This window comes from Danio rerio, chromosome 5, assembly GCF_049306965.1.
Source record: "Danio rerio strain Tuebingen ecotype United States chromosome 5, GRCz12tu, whole genome shotgun sequence".
Taxonomy (NCBI): Eukaryota; Metazoa; Chordata; class Actinopteri; order Cypriniformes; family Danionidae; genus Danio; species Danio rerio.
The window spans coordinates 1,279,433-1,301,062 of record NC_133180.1 but is presented as its reverse complement, the minus strand read 5'-3'; the positions used below and the strand labels follow the sequence as shown (position 1 = coordinate 1,301,062).

Sequence of the window (21,630 nt, the reverse complement as noted above, 5' to 3'; positions counted from 1 at the left end):
TTTCGCAAATTCACTATTCACTTTTTTGCAAGTTCACTATTGACTTTTTTGCAAGTTCACTATTGACTTTTTCGCAAATTCACTATTGACTTTTTTTTCGCAAATTCACTATTGACTTTTTTTTCGCAAATTCACTATTGACTTTTTTTTCGCAAATTCACTATTGACTTTTTTTTTTCGAAAATTCACTATTGACTTTTTTTTTTCGCAAACTCAATTTACTTTTTTTGCAAACTCTATCGACTTTTTTTACACCCTCGTGAGCAGCTGCTGATATTTTCTTACAGGATTATTATAGTGAGATGCGGAAAATAATTGTAAAAATAATTAAGCAATTTTTTTAATTAAATAATTTTAAATTAAATAGAAAAAGTAACACCTCATGACACGTTCAGGTGTTCAAAAACACTTCTGTACTTTTAGGAGCTAATATGTCCATTTTACCTGCTGATATCCACTTTTCAGATGCTGATTTGGATCTTTTAGGTGAACTTTTGAAAAGATCATTATTATCTTTACATTATTTGCCTTTAGATTTATGCAGACCTCCCACTCTTCCGTCAGTTGTGTGTTTATTGATGTGTGTATTCACAACCGAATGTTCACAGCTCATAAAATAAAACATCAGCAAAGAAAACCATCATTCAGTCACTATCAAACTATTTATTCCAGTGCAGCATTAGAGAACATTCAGCTTTCTAAAATGCATTCAGTAACTATTCACAGGGAGATCTTTAACAATGCATGTAGGAAAAGCCTGTAGAAAAGGAGCTGCGTGTGTTTTAACAGAGAGTTTAAATGATGCACTGCATTTGCACTTTCAGCTTACAAAAGAGGCTCTTTTACAGTAATAAAGAGAAATGAAAGACTGAAGCTGAGATGTGGACAGCAGAACAGCAGAATACAACGAGGAATATGCAGAATTCTGTGTGTGTGTGATTGTGTGTGTGTGTGTGTGTGTGTGTGTGAGAGTTTAAGAGGTGGTTTACATTAGGCATTTATTCTCACAGTGTAAAGTTGAACAGGACGCGCTCTTCAGCAGTAATAAAGGATCATAATGAAAGGAAACACACTGAACTGACATGTGAACAGAGTAAAAGCAGAGTACAGCGCTAAATCTCCAGTCCTCGGGGCTCCTTCAACTCTAATAATGCTGAGATGTGGACACTAAAGTAGAGTAAAAACAGAGTAAAGCGTCAGTAAATGTGCAGATGTTCAGGGCTCCTCTTTAATAACAGCCTGATGAAGTAGAGTTGAGTCTGAGATGTGAAGACAGTGGAGTAAAAGCTGATGCTGAATACAGCGCTACATCTCCAGTCTTCAGGGCTCCTTGAACTCAGCGTTGAACATGATCTGCTGGATCTGCATCTTGACCGCGGCTCTTTTCTGCGGCGTCAGTCTCTTGAGCGCAGGGACGTAACTGAGCAGAAACAGCTGGTCCTCATCCAGGGCCCCGTCGGCCCTCTGCTGCTCCTCCAGGGGAACGTTCAGAGGGCCGGCTGAAGCTGAGGCCGGCAGGAGTGGAGGAGCTGAACTGGACGCCGGCGCAACCTTCAGGCCTGGAGGCAGACTGGTCAGCAGCAGCGGACTCACCTGCGGGACGGGTTTGAGCTGAGTGACGATGGACAGCGGCAGCGGGTTCAGCGGAGACACAAACCTGGAGCTGTCCGACACACACTCCTCCTGCACACACTCCTCCTGCGCACAACCTAGTTACATTAGCAAACATCTGATGTGTGTGTGTGTAGTGTGTGTGTGTGTTGCAGTGACCTTGTCCTCCTGCAGGGCGGCGCTGCTGTGCTCCTCCTGCTGCTCCTCCTCGGGCCCCTGGGCTCCACTGGGACGCCTCCTCTTGCGGATGTGAGCGTCCAGGAAGGCCAGGCTCTCTCTGTGGGGCCAGTAATGCAGACGCCGGCCGCCCAGATCCTTCTTCAGCTTGCAGAGTCTCCTCTCGCGGATGTATCTGTCCCTGATGGTCTTCCACCTGCGCTTACACTCCACCACTGCACACACACACACACACACACGTTCAGTTGACCAGCACACACACCTCATGGTAATCCTGCCTGCCTTGCGCTCATTACACACTGCAGAAGAGCTGTTTCCAGCCCAAATATCCACACTTCAGACATCCAGACGCATTTACAGACGAGCGAAAACTCTCATTCACAAACATTATCAGCAAAACTAGGAGAGTTTCTCCTCAAAACCAGCAAAATAAGCCCTGAGCAGATGATTCCAGTCAAACTACAGCAGATTCCCTCTGCATTCATCACACATCTGACAGAGCTGATCAACTGATGATCGACAGCATCTCTGCAGCACTGCTCAGACTCAGTGTTCACTGATGAAGATTAATAATAGAGTTATTCATGTGTTCAAGAGTTTCCTCGTCTAGCTGAAGCCGTTTAAAACGCCTGATGTGCACATTAATTCAGCATAATGGATTAAGGGACAGTTAAACTCATCATTCACCTTCCCTCCGCCCGTCTCAGACCCTGAACAGTTCATTTCTCCTGCTGAACACAGAAGAAGATATTTTGAAGAATGTTGGAGGCCTGTAACCATTGAGCAATGCTGTAACCTTTGACCTCTACAGTATTTGTTTGTCCTACTGTAGAAATGATGGTTACAGGATTGAAGATTTCCTCTAAATATCTTCTCTTACAGGTTTGAAAACTATTGAGGAGTAAATGACGCGTGTAAACCTTCATTTCTGACTATCGCTGTCATGTTGACCTGCACTATTGTGTCTGATATTAAACCTGACGGATTATCTTTATTATTAGACACAGATGGAGCCTGAATATGACACATTTCTGCATTGGAAACCTTCATCAGGAAAAGCTTAATGTTTAGATGATATTTAGTTCATATTCTGAGTGTTTATACCGCGCATCAATAATCAGCAGAACTGATCCTGTAATAAAGTCCATCAGTAGTTCAGACTGTGTGTGTGTGTGTGTGTGTGTGTGTGTGTGTGTGTGTGTGTGTGTGTTTGCGCGTCTCCACCTCAGTGTGTTAAATCTCCTTCACTCATCAGTGTTTATTACACACACAAACAGAAACTCTGCGTCGCGCGCGCGTTTGAATTAGGAGACGCGACAGCGCTTTGGAGACGCGTCTGTAAAAGTTGAAATGACGCTTATAAAGCGCACATGTGGAGCTCGGGAACGCGACGCTGTGAACTTCTGCACATTCTCTATCATTTGACGCGTCAGATTCAGACGCGACGCAGCGGCTGTGATTTCTGCTCAGTTTAGTTCAGTTTGTGCTCATTAATAAGTGAGGAGATGAAGGTCAGTGAAGCAGCAGCACTTTCAGCGCTCAGACGCTCGCTAGCGTGACGCGCGCGTAATGTTGACGCACTGACCGGAGAGCCCGACCGACGCGGCGACCTCCCTCCACGCCTTCACCCTCCGCTCGGTGCTCCGGTAATCGTGCAGAGACACGTTGTACAGCACCGGGAACGCGTACACCGTCTGGATTAATTTCTCTGACGCGGCCATTGACATTATTGAGTTGCTGAAGAGACGCGTCGATCAGAACGCTCCGGAATGATGACGCACATTCGCGTCAGAAATGCGCGACATGAGCGGGACGTCATGGCGGGATTTTACGCCAATCAGATCGCGCTGTGGGCGGGACTAGCCGGAGCGTCGCGTCACAGTCCTCTAAGCGTGTTTATGTGAAACAAACAGAAACAAGACAGATGGAAGATGATAATAAATAACCTGAAGTGGATTTTATTACAGTTCTCTGAATCTAAATATTAAAACATAAAAATTAAAGACACAGAACGCGCCTGAAACGCCTCAGAATAAAGCTAAAATGCCCTTTTTAATGTAGTTACACACACATTGTTTAAAACATCAGTTTCAACAGAAAAGTTTTTATGAATCAAGATGCACTTGCTCCATGTGCACAATCATTTACAAAACTTAACCATGGTTTGTTATAGTAAAACAGTATTTATTACTAGTTGTACAACCAGTTTCACTCCAAATCCCAGTATGAAATTTAATGAAACAGCCATTATTGATCTGTGAGTTACCCGAGGATTGACTGTCCTGATCACCTCCACTTCTACTTGTTTTTGTTCGATGGTTAGCACAATTGTAATCCTCTTTTTTGCCAACATCAGATCGCTTCTTTTCTTTCTTATTTTAATAATTAATGGTGTCGTACAGATGCTTGGCAAATCCAATGACTGGGTAAATTTACAAAAAAAAAATTTAATAAACCCTTTTAACACACCAATTATATTTGTCCACATTTGACCCATCATTTGATTAAAATTATGCATTAAAAACCCAACATTTGTACAGTGTATATGTAACCCCGCCAGTCCTACGCCACCCAACCCGCTCCGAGCTGGTATCGAACCAGCAATCTTTCGCATGGGAGTGGGATGGTCTAACAAGGAGGCTAAAGACCATGACCTCTAGCATCTGTCGCTAGAGCACCTTTAGAGGTCAGAGGAGTGAGGTTTACCTGCACAGCACACACTAGCTAGCCTCCGTTACATATAAAAATGCAATATCGTGTACATATAAATACACATTACATTGTGCTGTCATATCTATTTGTTTGTTTGAAAAAAATATCCATAAATTAACCATAATGCTGTGTTCACACCAGACGCGGCACGTGTGGATAAATCATGCTATAGACGAATTATCGTGTTTGTAAACATTCAGGATGCGCGCGCAGGGAGGTTGCAGAAAAAAAAGAGAGCACTAGCATTTACAGCGAGGGAATGACATCCTATGCGGTACAGAGTTTGTTGTTGTCTTAGAAATAAGTTTTATTATTACATATTACATCCCAGGCAAAGAATTCTGGCCCAGATTTGGCATAAATCTGGCACAGCAGGCATTTATCCAGCACTGGCATACAGCATGTGGACCAAACATGGCCCTGACTTGGCAGAGGTGGCACCGTCTTTAAAGTGGCACGCAATAATTTGGCCAGATATAAATTGTAGTATTTGGCCCAGATGTTAATAATTAAAATGTGGCCCATGCAGGCACGTGCACACATAGGGCTCAACCTGTGCAGTGCACATGCCCTTTTTAGTCTTGGATAGAAAGTGCCCTTCCAAAATGATCAAAAGTGCCCCCGCAACGCGGCACACCTTCGGTCCCGCCCTTCAGTACGCGCGCAACAACACCGCTCTAGAGTACGCGCGCGACAACACAGCTGATCAGTACGCGCGCGATAACACCGCTCTTCATTACGCGCGCATCCACTCTGCAGATCTGCAGCATCTGCTTGCCCTATCTTGACCCAAATTTAAAAAACCTTCTTATTATTATCAAATAAAAATAAATCAATTCTACCAATCAGGTCACTGCAAGATAAAGCACGCCTATATTGTGCCTAACGCACAATGATTCATGGGTTTATCAATTTCAATATCAGTCGTGACACACCAACGTTTCTGGCCCAGTTCAGGTTCAGTTATTGGTTATTAGTTTGGCTGAGACTTGGCCCAGATATGGTCCATGTTTGCCCCTTGTCTGGAAGCCAGACTTCGTCCAGTCATGTACCGTAATTCACTGCGGCATGTGGACCAAGCAAAAGCTGATTGTGTGGACCAGGGGTCTGTTCTTCGTACGTGGATTACTCAGTTAGCTGGATTTGGATGTTGGCGATTTGACATGATCCAGGATCGTTTCGTTCTTCAAAGCTGATCCGAGAGTTGTTGTCATAGCAACAGTTCTGCTGGGTCAAACCTGCTCGGCAGCAGGCTCAATTCATATAAACAGGATTAGATCGGCTCAGTTCATGCAAAGAAAATACTGAAAGTATGTACCGAATGCTGATATTTTCTAACTGTAGTAGTTATTTACACTTGGGAAAATGGTACATATTTTTAACTATATATATATATATATATATTAATAAAACTTATGCAATCTGCACTCCGAAATGAAAGTACTAAGACTGCCACCTGGTGGTGCAAAGAGAAAACTTATTGATATGAACTTTTTAGATCGCTTTAGTACAAATTGTGTATGATAGAAATGCACAATATTTGACTTTTTTTAAAAGCAATAATACATATGCAGTCATAAACATGCTTCACAAAAGTTGCAGACGCCTTTACCAAAATCAAAATGCTTTTGTAAACAACTAGTTATTCTTTACACCGATTAAAAAAACGGCTACAATAATGCAGAAAATCTTCTCTAAATGTAGAACTAAATACACTGATTTGCATTGAAATACATGATGAATACTCTCGACACATGAAAGTGTAAAGTCTGCAGCTCACAACACATGTGGAAGGTTATTGCGTGTCATATTCAACAAGCCGTTTACTGCTAATTTGATGTAATTTTGCTCACATGGATAATTGAATATTAATCAGATGATGTCATTACGCTGCTGTGCCATCAGCCAATCGCTGTATTGCTGATCATGATTTCGAGGATGGATAGATCTGTCCTTCACAACACACACAGATCTCAGATCAGTTCATCCAGACATTCTAATCTGATTCGCGAACTTGTTTGAAGAACCAAATTAGCGAGAGATCAGTTATCAAGATTAAAAGATCCAGGATCTGCCAAATAATCTTAGATCATTTAAGCGAGGTACGAGGAACGGACCCCAGATCTGGGACAGAGATATTTTGCTATGTGGGATATATTTTTTACATAATGCTTTCAGCGTATGATAACAGCTCGTCACCCAGTGATAAGCACAGGGATTCAGCAAAATAAACATTAAAGTGAGCGGCGTTCATCTGACAGCTACATTTGTGTTAGCACCCTCCTAGCATTATTAATTAGGTCCTCACTCCATTCAGCTCCCTTTTACCCAGGTTGGCATTAAAATTGCCAACCGGTCTCTTTTTGCAACCGGGAACCCATGTGACATCATGTGTGACATAGATTGGTAATTCCTCGATTTGCTGGCAAATATTTAAAATTCACTTCACAATAGACGTGGATTCGGGCTTCTGTCTGCCCGGTGACTCTAGCTTAGCTGCTAAATGTCTAACAGGGATTTTATTAAGAGAGTGGCTGTGCTCTATGTGCTTTAAGAAGGCTGAAAAACAGTGTAGATTTGTTTGGTGTCATGTCTGAGTCTGCTAGATCCTTTCAGAGGTGCAGCAGCTCTGTGAGTTCATCAACTCCTCCAGAAACGTAACCGGGATGATGGAGGCTTTCAGCGGGGCTTCTGACTGAACTGAGCCCAGTTTCATGAACTGGTATAAACACGGCCCAACATAAGCAAGCCCCTGATTGGTTAACGCCGCACAAATGCCCGCTGAAGTTCAGATTTTACGAATCGAGGGAACTCAAACACACAAAACGCTCAACTTGCGCCATGTAATTTGAGCCGCCTCATTCGAGCGAAATGACCCGCAGGATGTCTATTCGTGTTTCAATTTTTATTTTCCTATTTGTTTCTGCTTTTGAGTTGCATTATGGGAACTTTAACCTGTAAAAGTTGTAAAAAGTGTCTTTTCTGCAGATTCGTAAACAGTTGCAGTGCTGTATTGTCTGGGTTGGTGTTGTATATTACACTGCAAAAACCTCGACATAAACTGCAGCACATTTTCTGTTATTTTACACACTTATTCCTCTAGATCAGTGGTTCTCAAACTTTTTTCATCAAGTACCACCTCAGAAATAAATTGTCTCTCCAAGTACCACCAAAATGAGCAGTATTGAAATACAGTAGCGTAGGCTCAGTAAAGCAGCTACAACTCTGCACAGTTAAAAAAACGTGGCAGATTACCTCAGAAATATAGGCTATATGTCATATATGTCGTATTATATACATCATTTTTGTTAAATTTGAAATGTGTGTAGCATGTGCATGACATATTTCATTCCTCCGTGTACCACTAGAAGGAAGCCTGCGTACCACTAGTAGTACACGTACCACAGTTTGAGAACCACTGCTCTAGATATAGCCACAGCCGTATCACCCTGCCGCCCAAGAGCGGTCCCTCACTGAAGCTAAGCAGGGCTGAGCCTGGTCAGTGTCTGGATGGGAGACCACATGGGAACAGTAGGCTGCTGTTGGCAGTGGTGTTAGTGAAGGCAGCAGGGGGCGCTCAACCTGTGGTCTGTGTGGGTCCTAATGCTCCAGTATAGTGAAGGGGACTCTATGCTGTCAGTGAGCGCCGTCTTTCAGATGAGATGTTAAACTGAGCTCCTGACTCTCTGTGCTCATTAATATTCCCATGGCACTTCTGGTCAAGAGTAGGGGTGTAACCCCGGTGTCCTGGCCAAACTCCCTCCATCAGCCCTCCTAACCATCCCCATTCACTGAACTGGCTCCATCACTGTCTCTCCTATAGCTGGTGTGTGCTAAAGCACTGGCACTGTTGTCCTGTGGCTGCCGGAGCATCATCCTAGTGGAGCTGCACACTGGTGGTGGTGTGGAGAGACCCCCCTCATGATGGTGAAGCTCTATGATACATGCGCTATATAAATGCAGGTTACATTACAGATATTATTTCTTCATTATACTATTTTAAATGACTAAATTGTCAATAAAAGTCACTTTGTTGAACTGTAGAGTTAAATTTTCAACATCATGAGTGGACAGAGCAGAGATCAACATCCCATAATGCAGTTCACCACCACAAATAAACACAAAACACAGAAACTGTTGATTAACAAGATATTTTTACAGTGTAGGTAAATAACCTCACATGTGATTTAATTTAAATGACTATAATTAATGTAGAGATTCATCATGAAGGTTCTCAAACGTTGAAGGATTGAAGTCTCTATCATCACCTGCACCTGTATAATATGAATGAATCATTTGATTACATCAAATAACGATGATTATGATCTAATTTATAGTCATCATCCCTAATGAAACTGTCATTAATCATAGCCCTGCCATGCACACACACTCACTAACCACCACTCTGCACAGACATTTAATGCTGCACATGCATTTTCAGTAGTGTCATTTAATCTGAGCATGAGCTTTAAACCGCAGCACACATGAAAACTCAACAACAGCTGAAAAACTGCAGTTTTAAATACATCAGTTCATTATCAAACATGCAGAAAACATAATCCTGGACTCAATGTTTGGTGAAATGAGGCTTGCTGGGAACCCGACTCCTTTAACTCTTTTACAGTGATTAAAGCCTGATGACGTCTACACTGAGGCCCCGTTTACACTAGTGCTTTTAGTTTTAAAACGGCGTTTTAGATCAAAAACGATCCGCAGCGTTTCACCCAGCGTTTCAGAACATATCTCCGTCCACACTACGCCACCAAAAGCGTGTATCACGTGACCATTGGCGCACTCTGGGCATGCGTGTTCTAGTATAAACAGGAAGCATGTGTCTCGCTCGGCATTTGGTTATTGTTAGTCAACAAACGCCGGTTGAACAATGAACGCGATGGCAAAGACAGCAAGAGAGGTGTTTTTGTGGACAGACGACGAGGTCGAGTTACTAAACGTAACAAATGAATAACTGCACAATGCCGCCTAAAACAGACAACAGTGCAAACAGCGCTCCCATTTCTGTGTGCATGTTGTTGTTTACAGTGAAGGCTGGTCTGCTGTCTCCCGGTAGCGTTAACGCCATGTGTTATAGTCATGTGATAGGGGCTTGACCAATAAGGGAAGGATACGCAATGACACAAAAGCCCCAATCAGCTAGCGAATCTCAGCAGCCCCGCCTCCGTTTCCAGATGTCTCTGTTTTCCCTCATCCACACTGAGACGGAGCAGCAGCGCTTCAGAATGAAAACAGCCTCTCCAGCGTTTACAAAACGCTCCGATTTCAGCGCTCAAACTCCGGCGTAGTGTGGACGGATGGCGTAACCGTAGCCAAACTTATGCATTTTAAAACTAAAACAATTAGTGTAAACGAGGCCAGAGAATACAGCAGTACATACTTCAGGGCTCCTTCAACTCAAATGCATGATGAGAATAGTCTGTAAGTTATCTCCTGCATGTGTTTTTAACAAGAGCTTCAAATTATGCATTGCATTTGGATTTTAATTTCACAAAGACACACTCTTTTGCAGTAACACATGAATGATGAAAGACTGAAGCTGAGATGTGGAAACTAAAGTAGAGTAAAGCGTCAGTAAATGTGCAGATGTTCAGGGCTCCTCTTTAATAACAGCCTGATGAAGTAGAGTCGAGTCTGAGATGTGAAGACAGTGGAGTAAAAGCTGACGCTGAATACAGCGCTACATCTCCAGTCTTCAGGGCTCCTTGAACTCAGCGTTGAACATGATCTGCTGGATCTGCATCTTGACGGCGGCTCTTTTCTGCGGCGTCAGTCTCTTGAGCGCAGGGACGTAACTGAGCAGAAACAGCTGGTCCTCATCCAGGCTGATCACTGATGGGGACGCTGGAGTCTTCATCAGCCTCTGCTCCTCCACATCTTCAGCTTCTCCTCCTTCTCTTTTCCTCTTCCCAGTGTCCGGAAGCATCAGGCTTTCTCTGTGCGGCCAGTAATGCAGGTTCTGGACCCCTTCCTCCCTCTGCAGCTTACATTCCACCACTGCTGGACAACAATGCACATTTAAACAAGGGCTGTTATGCAGGAATCACCTTTATGAGGGGTTTAAACCCAGGTGTGTGTCAGCAGTGTGTGAATCTCCAGCAGACTCTAATGCTCAACAGTATTTAATTGAGTTTGTTCTAATCAGACTTAATACAGAAGCACTGTGATTGACATTCTCCCTTTGTACGTGTCATCAGAGGGGGAAAGCCCCGCCCACTAGTGCCCATCTCTCCTTCATTAGCATCTCCAGCAGGCCTGAGTGAGAAGCAGCCGTCTGTCCATTAGCCATTAGAGTGTTTGAGCTGCTGAAGATAATGTCAGCATAGACTAAGAGGATTATAGATGTGGAGGAGCGACATAGACTGACAGAAGCATCAAGCACACACTCACACCTGACCAGCACTTACAACACACAGCCATCTGTAGCTCCGCCCTCTTTTGAAAGGAGCACAATCTCATTTGCATTTAAAGCGACAGTCACCAAAACACCACGATTAGGATCAAAGCCTGAAAGGGTCAGTTTCAGAGAGCTGGAGAACATCATCTGTGAGCTGTTCTCAGCTCAAACTCACACACACACACACACACACACACTCTGGAGACAGCAAAAAAAAAATATATATATTAATTTAAATTAAGATTAATTAAATCTGCCATTTATTTAAAGTTGCGCTTGTAACGTCAGTTATGTAACTTTTTTTTATCATCTTGCCGTATGCTTTTTCGTGGCCTCCTGTGAGAGATGTACCCATCTGATGAACACTTCAGAATGTGGACAGAAGCCGTAGGAGATTTCTCGCTTTCTCTTTCACGAGTTTATACGGATACGACGTGGAAAAGTGCACGCAAATCTGAACGCCTTGAAAAAGTCGTAGCGCTACCGGTAGTTGTCAACAACAAACTCTAGCTTCCGCCTTAAAGCTCCGCCTATGCTGGTTGATTGACACCTCATTTGCATTTGATTTATCATTTGCGATGTCAGTTTGAGCATTTGATTCACCATTTGCGGAGTCGTTTGAGGATTTGATTCACCATTTGCAGAGCTGTTTGACCATTTGATTCACCAATTGCGGAGTTGTTTGACCATTTGATTCACCAATTGCGGAGTCGTTTGAGGATTTGATTCACCATTTGCAGAGTTGTTTGAGCATTTGATTCACCATTTGCAGAGTTGTTTGAGCATTTGATTCACCATTTGCGGAGTTGTTTGAGCATTTGATTCACCATTTGCGGAGTCGTTTGAGGATTTGATTCACCATTTGCAGAGTTGTTTGAGCATTTGATTCACCATTTGCAGAGTCGTTTGAGGATTTGATTCACCATTTGCAGAGTTGTTTGACCATTTGATTCACCAATTGCGGAGTCGTTTGAGGATTTGATTCACCATTTGCAGAGTTGTTTGAGCATTTGATTCACCATTTGCAGAGTTGTTTGGGCATTTGGTTCACCACTTGTAGCGATGTTTGAGCATTTGATTCACCATTTGCAGAGTTGTTTGAGCATTTGGTTCACCATTTGCAGAGTTGTTTGAGCATTTGATTCACCATTTGCAGAGTTGTTTGAGCATTTGATTCACCATTTGCAGAGTTGTTTGAGCATTTGATTCACCATTTGCAGAGTTGTTTGAGCATTTGATTCACCATTTGCGATGTCAGTTTGAGGATTTGATTCACCATTTGCAATGTCGGTTTGAGCATTTGATTTATAGTTTGATCTTTTAAGCATTTGAATTTTCATTTTAATTTAGTTAGGAAAAAACTTCCATATGAAACAACGCAGCCAGGATGATGTGAATAAGGTTATAAAGTACACTATTTCCTTTGAAGATCTATCGGACATGTCCTCGAGGGTCTGTTTTCCTTAATAAACTTGCAAAGTCTGAACTGACAGGGAGAGGATGCGAGACTGAACTATTTGTAGGCTACTTAATATTGAGGAAAAGCCCCAATCAGAGAGGTGAATCTCAGCAGCTCCGCCTCCGTTTTCAGATGTCTCTGTTTTCCCTCATCCACACTGAGACGAGCAGCAGCGCTTCAGAATGAAAACAGCCTCTCCAGCGTTTCCAAAGTGCTTCGTTTTCGGCGGTCGAAATCTTCGGCGTAGTGTGGACGGATGACGTAGCCGTAGCAAAACTTATGCATTTAAAAACTAATACGCATTAGTGTAAACGGGCCTCAGTGAAGGGGTTCTTCATCAGCAGGAGACACTGGAGATGTGCAGAGAGCTCAGCTTATGCCAGAACACACAGATCTGCTGATATTTCTGTTTAAGAATGTCAAATCCCAGCACCGTCACCGCTGTAGTTAGGTGATATGAGTGAGTCTTCTTTGGTTTGTATCATCTATTTTTGTTATTGTTTTAAAATAGTAATGTAGTTACGGCAGAAAATGTATGATTTTGCAGAAAATTAAAGCGCTCTTGTTCACCTTAAATTTGCTCCAGATAAATTTGTAAATCGAGAATCGTGAGATTAGTATCGTGAATCGTATCAAATGGTGAGTCTAGTGGATTGTTTTATCCCTCGTCAGCGCTAGTTGTTTGGTGTGTCCTGGCCTTTATGGTCACTCCCTCTACATCAGCATCTCAGATGTGTATTATTCACTAATAACTCAACAGCCCAATGTCAATAACTCTTACATAATTCAATAGAGCGGAGCAATCACTGACTGTTCTGCTGTGATTTCTGACTGTTGTAGCTGTTGAATACCTCTAATCATTCAGCGGAGTGATATTGAGCTGTAATGAGCTCTAAACCTGCCGGAACTACTTTAGCGGTGCCTTTATCTGACAATAACCAAACACCTGAGAGTGACCATCAACCAATCAGAATCCAGCATTCAGCAGACCTGTGGTGTAAAATAAAATCCTGAACAACACTAGAATAAAAACAGCTACAGCTGTTATTCATGTCAAACTAAAAAACAAAAAATTATTGACACATCACATGCACACATCTATCTCTCCCTCTTTCTGTGTGTGTGTGTGTGTGTGTGTGTGTGTGTGTGTGTGTACTGACCGGAGAGCCCGATGGACGCGGCCACATCCCTCCACACTCTCTCCCTCCGCTCGGTGCTCCGGTAATCAGTCCTCAGCCGGTTGTGGAGCAGCGGAATTCGGTAAACGGCTCGCAGAAGCGTCTCCTCCGCCGCCATTGCGCTCCAGCTCGCGTTTCCGGAACTCCAGAGACGCGTCAGAAACAACGCGCGACTCAACGCGCCGCACAGCATTGGCGGAGCAGCGTCAGCGCCGCGTTAAACTGATCCAGAAACAGCCTAATTTCATCATATCAATTAATTAGTGTAACTGACAGACACTGTTAGCGTTTCCTGATCCTGAACTTCAGCCTGCTCATGTTTATAGGAAATATAGTGTTTATTTACTGGCTAAAGTGTATTATAGTATCGCCTATCATACTAATAAAACTCCAGCATATACTGTAGTATTACTATAGTGAACTGTCAAACTAATAAATGCTTTACTTTTTACCCTATAGCGTAAAATACCCTAAACTACAGTATTGGGTCACTTATTAGCCCATTAAAGTGGTGATAAACTTCATTAATTCCTGCTTATGTTTATATCTATCAGATGTTGAAATGATAGATGGTTGGGTCATTTTATGAAGCAGCTTTAGTGTCAAAATTAACTAATCTACAACTAATTCCTAACTACATTTTTGTCAAATTATACACTAACCGGCCACTTTATTAGGTACACTTGTCCAACTGCTCACTAAAGCACCGTCAGCAATGGCAGCAGCTCAGTGCATGTAGACATGTAGACATGGTGAAGAGGATCTGCTTCAGTTCAGAGTGAGCATCAGAATGGGGAAGAAAGGGGATTTAAGAGACTTTGATCGTGGCATGGTTGTTGCTGCCAGACGGGCTGCTCTGAGTATTTCAGAAACTGCTGATCTACTGGGATTTTCACGCACAACCATCTCTAGGCTTTACAGAGAATGCTCCGACAAAGAGGAAATATCCAGTGAGCGGCAGTTCTGTGGGCGCAAATGCCTTGTTGATGAGGTCAGAGGTCAGAGGAGAATGGCCAGACTGGTTCCAGCTGATAGAAAGGCAACAGTAACTCAAATAAGCACTCGTTACAACCGAGCTCTGCAGAAGAGCATCTCTGAACACACAACACGTCCAACCTTGAGGCGGATGGGCTACATCGGCAGAAGACCACGATCATAAATGGTATCATGCCAATATGGAGCAAAATCTCCAAGGGAATATTTCCAGTATCTTGTAGTCTAACCCAGTATTAATATAATATAATACACAGACTCATAGTGAATACATGCTTGAGAATTTTGCATGCTATACTTTTGTGCAACCGCAAAAACATGAATTTGACTGCAGTTCTTAGGTAAAATGAACACTAGGGGGCAGAGTGATGACAACTTTTGTTTCTTTTTTAACATTAATGATATTTACAGGAACATTGTTGATGAATAGCGGATTATTTATGTGCAGTTCTTTGCACGACACCAAATAAACATTGCAAAATAACTTTACTTTGTCTTTGATTTGCAATAAATACGTTAGCCTTACCTATCTACACACTGGCCACTTTATTAGGTACATCAGGTTTTAACGGCTCGCTAACACAAATTTCTAATCAGCCAATCACATGGCATGAATTTCGGCATGTAGACCAAAGTGTCTCCGTCTTCTGATGGCTACTTCCAGCAGGATAACGCAGCATGTCATAAAGCTCAATCATCTCAGACTGGTTTCTTGAACATGACGATGAGTTCACTGTACTCAAATGGCCTCCACAGTCACCAGAGCTCAATCCAATAGAGCAGCTTTGGGATGTGGTGGAACGGGAGATTGGCATCATGGATGTGCAGTCAACAAATCTGCAGCAACTGTGTGATGCTATCATGACAATATGGAGCAAAATCTCTGAGGAATATTTCCAGTAGCTTGTTGAATCTACAACACCAAGGATTAAGGCAGATCTGAAGGCAAAAGTGGTCCAACCCGGTACTACTGAGGTGTACCTAATAAAGTGGCCGGTTAGTGTATGCATGTATATTGTGTTCACTTGTAGAAAAACTATAACAGCATCAAACACAATCAACACGTTTTCATCTGAAAGTCCACACTTATTGATTGTGTTGTGACACAGTTATAGTAATATGTAGGATTTGTTAAAAATAAATATTTTGAGCAAGATTTATGAAACAGTTCCAACAGGATGAGAGTGTCCATCCTCAGTGTTGTTCTTTATCAATAATTTTGTATAATTGAATATAAAATAATTAAGAATGCACAAAAGCTCTTCGTAGCTTTTCAAATTTGTATCTTTATTAATCTGAGGTCGCCCAAGTGGAATGAACCGCCAACTTACGAAGTGTCACCCCACCGGTCCTACACCACCCAGCCCGCTCCGAGCTGGGATTGAACCGGTGACCTTCTGCATGGGAGTCGGTTGCTCTATCAAGGAGGCTATAAAATATTATACATACTTTATGGTGGGGCGGCACAATGGCGCAGTGGTTAGCACTGTGGCCTCACAGCAAGAAGGTTGCTGGTTCAAGTCCTGGCTCAGTTGGTGTTTCTGTGTAGAGTTTGCATGTTCTCCCCGTGTTGGCGTGGGTTTCCTCCGGGTGCTCCGGTTTCCCCCACAGTCCAAACACCTGCGCTATAGGGGAACTGATCAACTACACTGGCTGTAGTGTATGAGTGTGTGTGTGTGTGATTGAGTGTGTAAGGGTGTTTCCCATTACTGAGTTACAGCTGGAAGGGCATCTGCTGTGTAAAACATATGCTGGTATAGTTGGCGGTTCATTGCGCTGTGGTTAAACCCTAATAAATAAAGGGACTAAGCTGAAGGAAAATGAATGAATGAATGAACATAATATGATAATATTTGTCTATGGGCATTAACTAATAGATCATTTCAAGGTCAACATGTTCAAGAGCTTAATCTTAATCATTATTCTGAGGCGTTTCAGGCGCGTTCTGTGTCTTTAATTTTTATGTTTTAATATTTAGATTCAGAGAACTGTAATAAAATCCACTTCAGGTTATTTATTATCATCTTCCATCTGTCTTGTTTCTGTTTGTTTCACATAAACACGCTTAGAGGACTGTGACGCGACGCTTCGGCTAGTCCCGCCCACAGCGCGATCTGATTGGCGTAAAATCCCGCCATGACGTCCCGCTCATGTCGCGCATTTCTGACGCGAATGTGCGTCATCATTCCGGAGCGTTCTGATCGACGCGTCTCTTCAGCAACTCAATAATGTCAATGGCCGCGTCAGAGAAATTAATCCAGACGGTGTACGCGTTCCCGGTGCTGTACAACGTGTCTCTGCACGATTACCGGAGCACCGAGCGGAGGGTGAAGGCGTGGAGGGAGGTCGCCGCGTCGGTCGGGCTCTCCGGTCAGTGCGTCAACATTACGCGCGCGTCACGCTAGCGAGCGTCTGAGCGCTGAAAGTGCTGCTGCTTCACTGACCTTCATCTCCTCACTCATTAATGAGCACAAACTGAACTAAACTGAGCAGAAATCACAGCCGCTGCGTCGCGTCTGAATCTGACGCGTCAAATGATAGAGAATGTGCAGAAGTTCACAGCGTCGCGTTCCCGAGCTCCACATGTGCGCTTTATAAGCGTCATTTCAACTTTTACAGACGCGTCTCCAAAGCGCTGTCGCGTCTCCTAATTCAAACGCGCGCGCGACGCAGAGTTTCTGTTTGTGTGTGTAATAAACACTGATGAGTGAAGGAGATTTAACACACTGAGGTGGAGACGCGCAAACACACACACACACACACACACACACAGTCTGAGCTACTGATGGACTTTATTACAGGATCAGTTCTGCTGATTATTGATGCGCGGTAACACTCAGAATATGAACTGAATATCATCTAAACATGAAGCTTTTCCTGATGAAGGTTTCCAATGCAGAAATGTGTCATATTCAGGCTTCATCTGTGTCTAATAATAAAGATAATCCGTCAGCTTTAATATCAGACACAATAGTGCAGGTCAACATGACAGCGATAGTCAGAAATGAAGGTTTACACGCGTCATTTACTCCTCAATAGTTTTCAAACCTGTAAGAGAAGATATTTAGAGGAAATCTTCAATCCTGTAACCATCATTTCTACAGTAGGACACACAAATACTGTAGAGGTCAAAGGTTACAGCATTGCTCAATGGTTACAGGCCTCCAACATTCTTCAAAATATCTTCTTCTGTGTTCAGCAGGAGAAATGAACTGTTCAGGGTTTGAGACGGGCGGAGGGAAGGTGAATGATGAGTTTAACTGTCCCTTAATCCATTATGCTGAATTAATGTGCACATCAGGCGTTTTAAACGGCTTCAGCTAGACGAGGAAACTCTTGAACACATGAATAACTCTATTATTAATCTTCATCAGTGAACACTGAGTCTGAGCAGTGCTGCAGAGATGCTGTCGATCATCAGTTGATCAGCTCTGTCAGATGTGTGATGAATGCAGAGGGAATCTGCTGTAGTTTGACTGGAATCATCTGCTCAGGGCTTATTTTGCTGGTTTTGAGGAGAAACTCTCCTAGTTTTGCTGATAATGTTTGTGAATGAGAGTTTTCGCTTGTCTGTAAATGCGTCTGGATGTCTGAAGTGTGGATATTTGGGCTGGAAACAGCTCTTCTGCAGTGTGTAATGAGCGCAAGGCAGGCAGGATTACCATGAGGTGTGTGTGCTGGTCAACTGAACATGTGTGTGTGTGTGTGTGTGCAGTGGTGGAGTGTAAGCGCAGGTGGAAGACCATCAGGGACAGATACATCCGCGAGAGGAGACTCTGCAAGCTGAAGAAGGATCTGGGCGGCCGGCGTCTGCATTACTGGCCCCACAGAGAGAGCCTGGCCTTCCTGGACGCTCACATCCGCAAGAGGAGGCGTCCCAGTGGAGCCCAGGGGCCCGAGGAGGAGCAGCAGGAGGAGCACAGCAGCGCCGCCCTGCAGGAGGACAAGGTCACTGCAACACAAACACTATACACATACACACATCAGATGTTTGCTAATGTAACTAGGCTATGCAAATTAAACACACTGCATTTCTAATAAAGTAGAGTTTTCACAGAAGCGTGAGATATACATGTTATTCACCATACACATGACTTTATATTGCTACAGTAGGCTGACTACACATGTATGGACATACTAACCGGCCACTTTATTAGGTACACCTCAGTAGTACCGGGTCTGATCCCCTTTTACCTTCAGATCTGCCTTAATCCTTGGTGTTGTAGATTCAACAAGCTGCTGGAAATATTCCTCAGAGATTTTGCTCCATATTGTCATGATAGCATCACACAGTTGCTGCAGATTTGTCGGCTGCACATCCATGATGCCAATCTCCCGTTCCACCACATCCCAAAGCTGCTCTACTGGATTGAGCTCTGGTGACTGTGGAGGCCATTCGAGTACAGTGAGATTGAAACCAGTCTGAGATGATTGGCGCCCATTTCTGCATCACAGGAGGCGGGCTTATGCAAAGTTACTTTGATCATGTTCATGCAGATGAACAGTAAAAAGAATCAGAAATATGATTCATTTGAGTGATTCAGAGTCGACTCTTTGTGTTTTCTGTGCGCAGGAGTGTGTATCAGAGGAGTGTGTTGATTCGGGCTCCAGGTTAGCGGTGTCTCCTCTGCCGGTCTCCATCATGTCTGCTCCTCCTCCTCCTCAACTGAAAGCTGTACCACAGGTGAGTCCTCTGCTGCTGGCCGCTCTGCCTCCAGGATTAAAAGTGGCGCCGGTCTGCAGTTCTGCCACAGGTTCAGCTTCAGCCGGCCCTCTGAACGTTCCCCTGGAGGAGCAGCAGAGGGCCGACGGGGCCCTGGATGAGGACCAGCTGTTTCTGCTCAGTTACGTCCCTGCGCTCAAGAGACTGACGCCGCAGAAAAGAGCCGCCGTCAAGATGCAGATCCAGCAGATCATGTTCAACGCTGAGTTCAAGGAGCCCTGAAGACTGGAGATGTAGCGCTGTATTCAGCGTCAGCTTTTACTCCACTGTCTTCACATCTCAGACTCAACTCTACTTCATCAGGCTGTTATTAAAGAGGAGCCCTGAACATCTGCACATTTACTGACGCTTTACTCTGTTTTTACTCTACTTTAGTGTCCACATCTCAGCATTATTAGAGTTGAAGGAGCCCCGAGGACTGGAGATTTAGCTCTGTATTCTGCTTTTACTCTGTTCACATGTCAGCTTCAGTGTGTTTCCTTTCATTATGATCCTTTATTACTGCTGAAGAGCGCGTCCTGTTCAACTTTACACTGTGAGAATAAATGCCTAATGTAAACCACCTCTTAAACTAACACACACACACACACACACACACACACACACACACACACACACACACACACACACACACACACACACAGAATTCTGCATATTCCTCGTTGTATTCTGCTGTTCTGCTGTCCACATCTCAGCTTCAGTCTTTCATTTCTCTTTATTACTGTAAAAGAGCCTCTTTTGTAAGCTGAAAGTGCAAATGCAGTGCATCATTTAACTCTGTTAAAACACACGCAGCTCCTTTTCTACAGGCTTTTCCTACATGCATTGTTAAAGATCTCCCTGTGAATAGTTACTGAATGCATTTTTGAAAGCTGAATGTTCTCTAATGCTGCACTGGAATAAATAGTTTGATAGTGACTGAATGATGGTTTTCTTTGCTGATGTTTTATTTTATGAGCTGTGAACATTCGGTTGTGAATACACACATCAATAAACACACAACTGACGGAAGAGTGGGAGGTCTGCATAAATCTAAAGGCAAATAATGTAAAGATAATAATGATCTTTTCAAAAGTTCACCTAAAAGATCCAAATCAGCATCTGAAAAGTGCATATCAGCATGTAAAATGGACATATTAGCTCCTAAAAGTACAGAAGTGTTTTTGAACACCTGAACAAATGTCATGAGGTGTTACTTTTTCTATTTAATTTTAAATTATTTAATATCAAAAAATGCTTACAATTTTTTTTCGCAATGCAATATAATAATCTTGTAAGAAAATATCAGCAGCTGATCACAAGGGTGTAAAAAGGTAAATAGAGTCAAAAAAGTAAATGGTGCTTGCGAAAAAGTCAATATTGAATTTGCGAAGAAAAGCCAATGGCGAAAAAAAAGCTGATAGTTTGCGAAAAAGCCAATAGCGAGTTTCTGAAAAAAAAAGCTGATGGTTTGCGAAAAAGCCAATAGCGAGTTTGTAAAAAACTCAATAATGAATTTGTGAAGGAAAGCCAATAGCTAGTTTCTGAAAAAAAGCTGATAGTTTGCGAAAAAGCCAATAGCTAGTTTGTGAAAAAAGTAAATAGTGAATTTGCGAAGAAAAGCTAATAGTAAGTGTGAAAAAAGTCAATAGTGAGTTTTGCGAAAAAGCCAATATTGAGTTTGTAAAAAAAAGTCAATAGTGAATTTGCAAAGAAAAGCTGATAGCGAGTTTCTGAAAAAAAGCTGATAGTTTGCGAAAAAGCTAATAGCTAGTTTGTGAAAAAAAGTCAACAGTGAGTTTGCGAAGGAAAGCCAATAGCGAGTTTGCGGAAAAAAAAGCTGATAATTTGCGAAAAAGCCAATAGCGAGTTTGCGAAGGAAAGTCAATAGAGATTTGTAAAAAAAAAAAAGCTTGTGGTAAAAAGTCCATATTTTAAAAAGTAAATAGCATGTTTGCGGAAAAAAAAGTCAATATATTGCAGGAAATGTCAATAAATAGTTTTCGAAGAAAAGTAAACAGTGAGCTTGTGAAAAAAGCTGATACTTTGTGGAAAAAAAGTCAATAGAGAGTTTACAGAAAAAGTCAATAGAGTTTGCAAAAAAGGTAAAAAGTGAGTTTTGCTAAAAAGTCAATATCGAGTATGCGGGGAAAAAAAAGTCAATATCGAGTATGCGGGGAAAAAAAAGTCAATATCGAGTATGCGGGGGAAAAAAAGTCAATATCGAGTATGCGGGGGAAAAAAGTCAATATCGAGTATGCGGGGGAAAAAAAGTCAATATCGAGTATGCGGGGGAAAAAAGTCAATATCGAGTATGCGGGGGAAAAAAGTCAATATCGAGTATGCGGGGGAAAAAAAGTCAATATCGAGTATGCGGGGGAAAAAAGTC

The 21,630-nt window shown here is 42.8% G+C and overlaps 2 protein-coding genes across 5 annotated transcripts; one reads left to right on the top strand and one right to left on the bottom strand.

The window, feature by feature from the left end:
• Positions 1-648: 648 nt before the first annotated feature.
• On the bottom strand, positions 649-13,693 carry LOC110439798 (uncharacterized). 4 transcript variants are annotated; one of them, XM_021476366.3, is made up of 3 exons: positions 13,529-13,693; positions 1,771-2,003; positions 649-1,698 (listed from the first exon to the last, which is right to left on the bottom strand). In XM_021476366.3, the coding sequence occupies exons 1-3, from the start codon at positions 13,662-13,664 to the stop codon at positions 1,321-1,323; spliced, it is 747 nt and encodes a 248-aa protein (XP_021332041.2). In that variant the 5' UTR covers positions 13,665-13,693; the 3' UTR covers positions 649-1,320. The 4 variants fall into 4 exon arrangements, with proteins under 4 accessions (XP_021332041.2, XP_021332043.1, XP_073807907.1 ...); XM_021476368.3 differs by lacking the exon at positions 13,529-13,693 and adding an exon at positions 3,374-3,591; XM_073951806.1 differs by lacking the exons at positions 649-1,698; positions 1,771-2,003 and adding an exon at positions 8,917-10,512.
• A 3,035-nt stretch (positions 13,694-16,728) lies between these two features.
• Positions 16,729-20,185, top strand: si:zfos-128g4.1. The gene is made up of 3 exons (XM_002661923.8): positions 16,729-16,909; positions 18,255-18,487; positions 19,113-20,185. The coding sequence occupies exons 1-3, from the start codon at positions 16,768-16,770 to the stop codon at positions 19,482-19,484; spliced, it is 747 nt and encodes a 248-aa protein (XP_002661969.1). The 5' UTR covers positions 16,729-16,767; the 3' UTR covers positions 19,485-20,185.
• Positions 20,186-21,630: the final 1,445 nt, after the last annotated feature.

Excerpts from the sequence above, each read along its gene's own strand:
- LOC110439798 (XM_021476368.3), bottom strand. The coding sequence starts at position 3,515 with ATGTCAATGGCCGCGTCAGAGAAATTAATCCAGACGGTGTACGCGTTC. Across the intron at positions 2,004-3,373 it reads CGCGTCGGTCGGGCTCTCCG|TGGTGGAGTGTAAGCGCAGG; the intron begins GTCAGTGCGTCA and ends GTGTGTGTGCAG. Across the intron at positions 1,699-1,770 it reads CCGCCCTGCAGGAGGACAAG|GAGGAGTGTGTGCAGGAGGA; the intron begins GTCACTGCAACA and ends GGTTGTGCGCAG.
- si:zfos-128g4.1 (XM_002661923.8), top strand. The coding sequence starts at position 16,768 with ATGTCAATGGCCGCGTCAGAGAAATTAATCCAGACGGTGTACGCGTTC. Across the intron at positions 16,910-18,254 it reads CGCGTCGGTCGGGCTCTCCG|TGGTGGAGTGTAAGCGCAGG; the intron begins GTCAGTGCGTCA and ends GTGTGTGTGCAG. Across the intron at positions 18,488-19,112 it reads CCGCCCTGCAGGAGGACAAG|GAGTGTGTATCAGAGGAGTG; the intron begins GTCACTGCAACA and ends TTCTGTGCGCAG.